Raw genomic sequence first — 12,071 nt, forward strand, 5'->3', positions numbered from 1 at the left:
AGTATATTACCACCAGTCAGTATATTACCACCAGTCAGTATATTACCACCAGTATATTACCACCAGTCAGTATATTACTACCAGTATATTACCACCAGTCAGTATATTACTACCAGTATATTACCACCAGTCAGTATATTACTACCAGTCAGTATATTACCACCAGTCAGTATATTACTACCAGTCAGTATATTACTACCAGTCAGTATATTACTACCAGTCAGTATATTACTACCAGTATATTACCACCAGTCAGTATATTACTACCAGTATATTACCACCAGTCAGTATATTACTACCAGTATATTACCACCAGTCAGTATATTACTACCAGTCAGTATATTACTACCAGTCAGTATATTACTACCAGTCAGTATATTACTACCAGTCAGTATATTCCCTCCAGTCAGTATATTACCACCAGTCAGTATATTCCCACCAGTCAGTATATTACCACCAGTCAGTATATTACTACCAGTCAGTATATTCCCTCCAGTCAGTATATTACCACCAGTCAGTATATTACTACCAGTCAGTATATTACTACCAGTCAGTATATTACCACCAGTATATTACCACCAGTCAGTATATTACTACCAGTATATTACCACCAGTCAGTATATTACCACCAGTATATTACCACCAGTCAGTATATTACTACCAGTCAGTATATTACTACCAGTCAGTATATTACCACCAGTATATTACTACCAGTCAGTATATTACTACCAGTCAGTATATTACCACCAGTCAGTATATTACTACCAGTCAGTATATTACCACCAGTATATTACTACCAGTCAGTATATTACTACCAGTATATTACCACCAGTCAGTATATTACTACCAGTATATTACCACCAGTCAGTATATTACCACCAGTATATTACCACCAGTCAGTATATTACTACCAGTCAGTATATTACTACCAGTCAGTATATTACCACCAGTCAGTATATTACCACCAGTCAGTATATTACTACCAGTCAGTATATTACTACCAGTATATTACCACCAGTCAGTATATTACTACCAGTATATTACCACCAGTCAGTATATTACTACCAGTATATTACCACCAGTCAGTATATTACTACCAGTCAGTATATTACCACCAGTCAGTATATTACCACCAGTCAGTATATTACTACCAGTCAGTATATTACTACCAGTCAGTATATTACTACCAGTATATTACCACCAGTCAGTATATTACTACCAGTATATTACCACCAGTCAGTATATTACTACCAGTATATTACCACCAGTCAGTATATTACTACCAGTCAGTATATTACCACCAGTCAGTATATTACCACCAGTCAGTATATTACCACCAGTCAGTATATTACTACCAGTCAGTATATTACCACCAGTCAGTATATTACTACCAGTCAGTATATTACTACCAGTCAGTATATTCCCTCCAGTCAGTATATTACCACCAGTCAGTATATTACTACCAGTCAGTATATTCCCTCCAGTCAGTATATTACCACCAGTCAGTATATTACTACCAGTCAGTATATTCCCTCCAGTCAGTATATTACTACCAGTCAGTATATTACCACCAGTCAGTATATTACTACCAGTCAGTATATTACCACCAGTCAGTATATTACCACCAGTCAGTATATTACCACCAGTCAGTATATTACCACCAGTCAGTATATTACTACCAGTCAGTATATTACCACCAGTCAGTATATTACCACCAGTATATTACCACCAGTCAGTATATTACTACCAGTATATTCCCACCAGTCAGTATATTACCACCAGTCAGTATATTACCACCAGTATATTACCACCAGTCAGTATATTACTACCAGTCAGTATATTACTACCAGTCAGTATATTACTACCACCAGTATATTACTACCAGTCAGTATATTACTACCAGTCAGTATATTACCACCAGTCAGTATATTACCACCAGTCAGCATATTACCACCAGTCAGTATATTACTACCAGTCAGTATATTACCTCCAGTCAGTATATTACTACCAGTATATTACCACCAGTAGTATATTACTACCAGTCAGTATATTACCTCCAGTCAGTATATTACTACCAGTCAGTATATTACTACCAGTCAGTATATTACTACCAGTATATTACCACCAGTCAGTATATTACTACCAGTATATTACCACCAGTCAGTATATTACTACCAGTATATTTCCACCAGTCAGTATATTACTACCAGTCAGTATATTCCCTCCAGTCAGTATATTACCACCAGTCAGTATATTCCCTCCAGTCAGTCAGTATATTACCACCAGTCAGTATATTACCACCAGTATATTACCACCAGTCAGTATATTACTACCAGTCAGTATATTACCACCAGTCAGTATATTACCACCAGTCAGTATATTACTACCAGTATATTACCACCAGTCAGTATATTACTACCAGTATATTACCACCAGTCAGTATATTACCACCAGTATATTACCACCAGTCAGTATATTACTACCAGTATATTACCACCAGTATATTACCACCAGTCAGTATATTACTACCAGTCAGTATATTACTACCAGTATATTACCACCAGTCAGTATATTACTACCAGTCAGGATATTACCACCAGTATATTACTACCAGTCAGTATATTACTACCAGTATATTACCACCAGTCAGTATATTACTACCAGTATATTACCACCAGTCAGTATATTACCACCAGTATATTACCACCAGTCAGTATATTACTACCAGTCAGTATATTACCACCAGTCAGTATATTACCACCAGTCAGTATATTACCACCAGTCAGTATATTACTACCAGTCAGTATATTACCACCAGTCAGTATATTACCACCAGTATATTACCACCAGTCAGTATATTACTACCAGTATATTACCACCAGTCAGTATATTACTACCAGTATATTACCACCAGTCAGTATATTACTACCAGTCAGTATATTACCACCAGTCAGTATATTACTACCAGTCAGTATATTACTACCAGTCAGTATATTACTACCAGTCAGTATATTACTACCAGTATATTACCACCAGTCAGTATATTACTACCAGTATATTACCACCAGTCAGTATATTACTACCAGTATATTACCACCAGTCAGTATATTACTACCAGTCAGTATATTACTACCAGTCAGTATATTACCACCAGTCAGTATATTACTACCAGTCAGTATATTCCCTCCAGTCAGTATATTACCACCAGTCAGTATATTCCCTCCAGTCAGTATATTACCACCAGTCAGTATATTACTACCAGTCAGTATATTCCCTCCAGTCAGTATATTACCACCAGTCAGTATATTACTACCAGTCAGTATATTACTACCAGTCAGTATATTACCACCAGTATATTACCACCAGTCAGTATATTACTACCAGTCAGTATATTACCACCAGTCAGTATATTACCACCAGTCAGTATATTACCTCCAGTCAGTATATTACTACCAGTCAGTATATTACCACCAGTCAGTATATTACCACCAGTATATTACCACCAGTCAGTATATTACTACCAGTCAGTATATTACCACCAGTCAGTATATTACTACCAGTCAGTATATTACCACCAGTATATTACTACCAGTCAGTATATTACTACCAGTATATTACCACCAGTCAGTATATTACTACCAGTATATTACCACCAGTCAGTATATTACCACCAGTATATTACCACCAGTCAGTATATTACTACCAGTCAGTATATTACCACCAGTCAGTATATTACCACCAGTCAGTATATTACCACCAGTCAGTATATTACTACCAGTCAGTATATTACTACCAGTATATTACCACCAGTCAGTATATTACTACCAGTATATTACCACCAGTCAGTATATTACTACCAGTATATTACCACCAGTCAGTATATTACTACCAGTCAGTATATTACCACCAGTCAGTATATTACCACCAGTCAGTATATTACTACCAGTCAGTATATTACTACCAGTCAGTATATTACTACCAGTATATTACCACCAGTCAGTATATTACTACCAGTATATTACCACCAGTCAGTATATTACTACCAGTATATTACCACCAGTCAGTATATTACTACCAGTCAGTATATTACCACCAGTCAGTATATTACCACCAGTCAGTATATTACCACCAGTCAGTATATTACTACCAGTCAGTATATTACCACCAGTCAGTATATTACTACCAGTCAGTATATTACTACCAGTCAGTATATTCCCTCCAGTCAGTATATTACCACCAGTCAGTATATTACTACCAGTCAGTATATTCCCTCCAGTCAGTATATTACCACCAGTCAGTATATTACTACCAGTCAGTATATTACCTCCAGTCAGTATATTACTACCAGTCAGTATATTACCACCAGTCAGTATATTACTACCAGTCAGTATATTACTACCAGTCAGTATATTACTACCAGTCAGTATATTACCACCAGTCAGTATATTACCACCAGTCAGTATATTACTACCAGTCAGTATATTACCACCAGTCAGTATATTACCGCCAGTATATTACCACCAGTCAGTATATTACTACCAGTATATTACCACCAGTCAGTATATTACCACCAGTCAGTATATTACCACCAGTATATTACCACCAGTCAGTATATTACTACCAGTCAGTATATTACTACCAGTCAGTATATTACTACCAGTATATTACCACCAGTCAGTATATTACTACCAGTCAGTATATTACCACCAGTCAGTATATTACCACCAGTCAGTATATTACCACCAGTCAGTATATTACTACCAGTCAGTATATTACTACCAGTCAGTATATTACTACCAGTATATTACCACCAGTCAGTATATTACCACCAGTCAGTATATTACCACCAGTCAGTATATTACTACCAGTCAGTATATTACTACCAGTATATTACCACCAGTCAGTATATTACTACCAGTATATTACCACCAGTCAGTATATTACTACCAGTATATTACCACCAGTCAGTATATTACTACCAGTCAGTATATTACCACCAGTCAGTATATTACCACCAGTCAGTATATTACTACCAGTCAGTATATTACCACCAGTCAGTATATTACTACCAGTCAGTATATTACTACCAGTCAGTATATTCCCTCCAGTCAGTATATTACCACCAGTCAGTATATTACTACCAGTCAGTATATTACCACCAGTCAGTATATTACCACCAGTCAGTATATTACTACCAGTCAGTATATTCCCTCCAGTCAGTATATTACTACCAGTCAGTATATTACCACCAGTCAGTATATTACTACCAGTCAGTATATTACTACCAGTCAGTATATTACTACCAGTCAGTATATTACTACCAGTCAGTATATTACCACCAGTCAGTATAGCCAGTATACCACCAGTCAGTATATTACCACCAGTATATTACCACCAGTCAGTATATTACTACCAGTATATTACCACCAGTCAGTATATTACCACCAGTCAGTATATTACCACCAGTATATTACCACCAGTCAGTATATTACTACCAGTCAGTATATTACTACCAGTATATTACCACCAGTCAGTATATTACCACCAGTCAGTATATTACCACCAGTCAGTATATTACCACCAGTCAGTATATTACTACCAGTCAGTATATTACTACCAGTCAGTATATTACTACCAGTATATTACCACCAGTCAGTATATTACCACCAGTCAGTATATTACCACCAGTCAGTATATTACCACCAGTCAGTATATTACTACCAGTCAGTATATTACTACCAGTCAGTATATTACTACCAGTATATTACCACCAGTCAGTATATTACCACCAGTCAGTATATTACTACCAGTCAGTATATTACCACCAGTCAGTATATTACCACCAGTCAGTATATTACTACCAGTCAGTATATTACTACCAGTCAGTATATTACTACCAGTCAGTATATTACTACCAGTCAGTATATTACTACCAGTCAGTATATTACTACCAGTCAGTATATTACTACCAGTCAGTATATTACTACCAGTCAGTATATTACCACCAGTCAGTATATTACCACCAGTCAGTATATTACCACCAGTCAGTATATTACCACCAGTCAGTATATTACCACCAGTCAGTAATGTCGTCATGTTTAACTCTGACCTCTGTCCTTCTCCAGTGTGCTCTGACCTGCTGAAGGAACATGGATGTGTCTGAGGGCCAGCAGCAGTATGGAGGATCTAAGAAGAGGGTGAAGATCCACCCCAATTCCATCACAGTGAAATACGCCACCCACTTCCCCCAGCCTGGAGACGAGGGTTACGACGATGCTCCGTCCTTTGAGGACTTTGATTCGTTTGCCAAGGCCAGCCCTGCCAAGAGACTGGTGACAGGCGGTAGTAGGAAGACCATGGAGCCCCCCAGGACGCTATGGGGAGGGGTGGAGCCCCAGAGCCGGGACAAGGGGGTCGGGGGGCAGCTGGCTAGCTTTGGGGAGGCCAACTTCCTGGCGTCCCGGGTCACCTGGATGGCGTTGTTCGGGGCAGCGGTGGCTCACGGCTGCGTTGCTCTGATCACACGGCTGGCGGCGGACCGCTCCAAAGTGCCGTCCCTGGAGCTGATCTTCATCCGGTCTGTGATCCAGGTCTTGTCCATCACAGTGGTGTTTTATAACCAGGAGGAACCCTTCGGCCCGAAGGGGTACCGCCTCCGGCTCTTCTTTTACGGTGTCTGCAACGTAATCTCCATCACCTGCGCCTACACCGCCTTCGCCATCGTGCCGCCCAGCAACGGTACCATCATGTGGCGCGCAACCACCACGGTGTTCATTGGCGTGATGGCCTTCCTGTTGTTAGACGAGAGGCTGGGCTACACGGACGTGGTGACGGTGGTGGGCAGCGTGTTCGGCCTGTGTCTCGTCATGATCCCCAATGTGGCCGACGAGGAGAAGTCTCGCCTCACCTTCTGGAAGGAGGCGTTCGGCTACACCATGACGGTGATGGCCGGCCTCACCGGAGCCCTGTCCATGATCGTCTACCGGGCCATCAAGGAGCGCGTCAGCATGTGGACAGCCCTGTTCACGTTCGGCTGGACGGGCACGGTGTGGGGCGCTCCACCATGTTCGTTATGCAGGAGCCGATCATCCCCCTGGATGGGGAGACGTGGGGCTACCTCACGGGGATCTGTATCTGTTCCACCGTGGCGTTCCTGGGGGTCTACTATGCCCTCAACAAGTTCCACCCCGCCCTGGTGAGCACCGTGCAGCACCTGGAGATAGTGGTGGCCATGTTGCTTCAGCTCATGGTGCTGCGCATGGTCCCCTCCATCTACGACGTCATCGGGGGGCTGGTCATCATGGCCAGTGTGTTTACTCTAACGGGAGTGAAGCTGTATAGGGTCAGCCGGGCTGTACGGCAGGACTACCAGGAGATACTGAACTCACCCATCAAATAGAGTCTGGAGTTCTGATTCAGGATCAGTTTGGCCCTATAGACCATAATGCATAAGATTACATGGACAGGGGTGAAACAGATTGTAGACCTCCACTTACTACTCTCTCTGTATATTCAGAATTGTGGTGGTCATTAACCTGGCGGAGTGTCAACTTGTGTGCAATGTCTTTGGCTAAAGTTCTATTTGTCTGTGAAAAGATATGAAACGGTTTGTTCTGATAGCTTTGATTTCATGTCAACTGTGATGAAGAAGAGTGTCAAAGTAACGCGTGTTGTTTAGATTGTATGATACGTGCTGTACCTTAACTTTACCGCTCTGGCGTAAATATGTGTCAGAGATATTCAGGCTGTGTCTGTCTCTGCTAGATGGACAGCATCTAAATAAGATACTCGATACTACTGCTGCTGACGGTGTGTAACAGAGCCGTGTTGACAAGGTGGTAAATCATCTTCCGTTGTTTCCTGCATCAGGGTGTGTCTTTTATCTCACAGTATCACAGTGTCTCTGCTACGCAGAACCCACTGGTTAAAACACACTCAGGTTTATTTATTAATAGTGAAGGAAAGAAAAAAACACAGGCTGCGTTTCAGAATGTCATTAATGAACTTCTGTTGATCTCTGGAGAAAATGAAAACAGGAGTCTAAATCAAATACTACAGATTGTATATATTACAGAATGTATATACTACAGATTGTATATACTACAGAAGGTTTATACTACAGATTGTATATACTACAGATTGTATATATTACAGAAGGTATATACTACAGATTGTATATACTACAGAAGGTTTATACTACAGAAGGTATATACTACATATTGTATATACTACAGATTGTATTCTACAGATTGATATCTACAGAGTATCTCAACAGATTGTATAATGAAAACAGGAGTACAGATTAAATACAGATTGTAATACTACAGATTGTATATATACTACAGATTGTATATACTACAGATTGTATATACTACAGAAGGTTTATACTACAGATTGTATATACTACAGATTGTATATACTACAGATTGTATATATTACAGAAGGTATATACTACAGATTGTATATACTACAGAAGGTTTATACTACAGATTGTATATACTACAGATTGTATATACTACAGAAGGTATATACTAGAGATTGTATATACTAGAGATTGTATATATTACAGAAGGTATATACTACAGATTGTATATACTACAGAAGGTTTATACTACAGATTGTATATACTACAGATTGTATATATTACAGAAGGTATATACTACAGATTGTATATACTACAGAAGGTTTATACTACAGAAGGTATATACTACAGATTGTATATACTACAGATTGTATATACTACAGATTGTATCTACTACAGATTGTATATACTACAGAAGGTATATACTACAGATTGTATATACTACAGATTGTATATACTACAGATTGTATATATTACAGAAGGTATATACTACAGATTGTATATACTACAGAAGGTTTATACTACAGATTGTATATACTACAGATTGTATATACTACAGAAGGTATATACTAGAGATTGTATATACTACAGATTGTATATACTACAGATTGTATATACTACAGAAGGTATATACTACAGATTGTATATACTACAGATTGTATATACTACAGATTGTATCTACTACAGATTGTATATACTACAGATTGTATATACTACAGAAGGTATATACTACAGATTGTATCTACTACAGATTGTATATACTACAGATTGTATATACTACAGAAGGTATATACTACAGATTGTATATACTACAGATTGTATATACTACAGAAGGTTTATACTACAGAAGGTATATACTACAGTAGGTATATACTACAGAAGGTATATACTACAGATTGTATATACTACAGAAGGTATATACTACAGAAGGTATATACTACAGATTGTATATACTACAGAAGGTATATACTACAGATTGTATATACTACAGAAGGTATATACTACAGAAGGTATATACTACAGAAGGTATATATTACAGATTGTATATACTACAGAAGGTATATACTACAGAAGGTATATATTACAGATTGTATATACTACAGATTTTATATACTACAGAAGGTATATACTACAGAAGGTATATACTACAGAAGGTATATACTACAGAAGGTTTATACTACAGATTGTATATACTACAGAAGGTATATACTACAGAAGGTTTATACTACAGATTGTATATACTACAGAAGGTATATACTACAGATTGTATATACTACAGAGGTATATACTACAGAAGGTATATACTACAGAAGGTATATATTACAGATTGTATATACTACAGAAGGTATATACTACAGATTGTATATACTACAGATTGTATATACTACAGAAGGTATATACTACAGATTGTATATACTACAGAAGGTATATATTACAGATTGTATATACTACAGAAGGTATATACTACAGATGGTATATACTACAGAAAGGATATATCTATACTGAACAAAAAGAGAAACGCAACAACTTCAAATGTTACAGTTCATAGAAGGATATAATATATATATATATATATCAATTGAAAAAAAATAATAATACAAAATCTATGGATTTCACATGACTGGGCCTGGGTGGGCCTGGGAGGGCCTGGCTGGGCCTGGGAGGGCATAGGCCCACCCACTGGGGAGCCAGGCCCACCCACTGGGGAGCCAGGCCCACCCACTTGGTAGCCAGGCCCACCCACTGGGGAGCCAGGCCCACCCACTGGGGAGCCAGGCCCACCCACTGGGGAGCCAGGCCCAGCCACTGGGGAGCCAGGCCCACCCACTGGGGAGCCAGGCCCAGCCACTGGGGAGCCAGGCCCAGCCACTTGGTAGCCAGGCCCACCCACTGGGGAGCCAGGCCCAGCCACTGGGGAGCCAGGCCCAGCCAATCAGAATGAGTTTCCCAACAAAAGGGCTTTATTACAGACAGAAATACTCCTCAGTTTCATCAGCTGTCCGGGTGGCTGGTCTCAGACGATCCAGCAGGTGAAGAAGCCGGATGTGGAGGTCCTGGGCTGGTGTGGTTACACGTGGTCTGTGGTTGAGGAGGTCCTGGGCTGGTGTGGTTACATGTGGTCTGTGGATGTGGAGGTCCTGGGCTGGTGTGGTTACATGTGGTCTGTGGATGTGGAGGTCCTGGGCTGGTGTGGTTACATGTGGTCTGTGGTTGTGGAGGTCCTGGGCTGGTGTGGTTACATGTGGTCTGTGGATGTGGAGGTCCTGGGCTGGTGTGGTTACATGTGGTCTGTGGATGTGGAGGTCCTGGGCTGGTGTGGTTACATGTGGTCTGTGGGTCCTGGGAGGTCCATGTGGTCTGTGGTTGTGGAGGTCCTGGGCTGGTGTGGTTACACCTGGTCTGTGGTTGTGGAGGTCCTGGGCTGGTGTGGTTACACCTGGTCTGTGGATGTGGAGGTCCTGGGCTGGTGTGGTTACACCTGGGCTGGTGTGGTTACACCTGGTCTGTGGATGTGGAGGTCCTGGGCTGGTGTGGTTACACGTGGTCTGTGGTGGTGAGGTCCTGGGCTGGCGTGGTTACACGTGGTCTGTGGTGGTGAGGTCCTGGGCTGGCGTGGTTACACGTGGATGTGGAGGTCCTGGGCTGGTGTGGTTACACGTGGTCTGTGGTTGTGAGGTCCTGGGCTGGTGTGGTTACACGTGGTCTGTGGTGGTGAGGTCCTGGGCTGGTGTGGTTACACGTGGTCTGTGGTGGTGAGGTCCTGGCCTGGCGCGGTTACACGTGGATGTGGAGGTCCTGGGCTGGTGTGGTTACACGTGGTCTGTGGTTGTGGAGGTCCTGGGCTGGTGTGGTTACACGTGGTCTGTGGTTGTGGAGGTCCTGGGCTGGTGTGGTTACACGTGGTCTGTGGTTGTGGAGGTCCTGGGCTGGTGTGGTTACACGTGGTCTGTGGTTGTGGAGGTCCTGGGCTGGTGTGGTTACACGTGGTCTGTGGATGTGGAGGTCCTGGGCTGGTGTGGTTACACCTGGTCTGTGGTTGTGGAGGTCCTGGGCTGGTGTGGTTACACCTGGTCTGTGGATGTGGAGGTCCTGGGCTGGTGTGGTTACACGTGGTCTGTGGTTGTGGAGGTCCTGGGCTGGTGTGGTTACACCTGGTCTGTGGTTGTGGAGGTCCTGGGCTGGTGTGGTTACACATGGTCTGTGGTTGTGGAGGTCCTGGGCTGGTGTGGTTACACGTGGTCTGTGGTTGTGGAGGTCCTGGGCTGGTGTGGTTACACCTGGTCTGTGGTTGTGGAGGTCCTGGGCTGGTGTGGTTACACCTGGTCTGTGGTTGTGGAGGTCCTGGGCTGGTGTGGTTACACCTGGTCTGTGGATGTGGAGGTCCTGGGCTGGTGTGGTTACACGTGGTCTGTGGATGTGAGGCTGGCTGGTTAATACACCTGGAAATTGGCATGTGGAGGTCCTGGGCAGCTCTGTTGGACATTCTGCAGTCAGCATGCCTGCACATACCTGCAATCAAAACTGGTACATTTTAGAGTGGTCCTTTTCTTGTGGCACAAGGTGGTCTGTGTAATGATGAGTTTCATCTGTTTATTGATATGCCACCTGTCAGGTGGATGGATTATCTTGGTAAAGGACAAATGCTCACTAACAGGGATGTCCTCAATTTCTGGCACAACTGGTGTGGTTACACGTGGTCTGCGGTATG

General features: G+C 41.5%; 1 protein-coding gene across 1 annotated transcript in view; it reads left to right on the forward strand.

Annotated features, from left to right (window-relative positions):
• The window catches only part of LOC118383443 (solute carrier family 35 member G2-like), a 28,029-nt gene extending 20,172 nt beyond the window's left edge, over positions 1-7,857 (forward strand). Inside the window, 2 exon segments of the mRNA XM_052516600.1 lie at positions 6,126-7,053; positions 7,056-7,857. Coding sequence (XP_052372560.1) covers positions 6,150-7,053; positions 7,056-7,399 — 1,248 coding nt within the window. The 5' untranslated portion in view covers positions 6,126-6,149 and the 3' untranslated portion in view covers positions 7,400-7,857.
• Positions 7,858-12,071: the final 4,214 nt, after the last annotated feature.

Source organism: Oncorhynchus keta, unplaced genomic scaffold (genome assembly GCF_023373465.1).
Source record: "Oncorhynchus keta strain PuntledgeMale-10-30-2019 unplaced genomic scaffold, Oket_V2 Un_scaffold_515_pilon_pilon, whole genome shotgun sequence".
Taxonomy (NCBI): domain Eukaryota; kingdom Metazoa; phylum Chordata; class Actinopteri; order Salmoniformes; family Salmonidae; genus Oncorhynchus; species Oncorhynchus keta.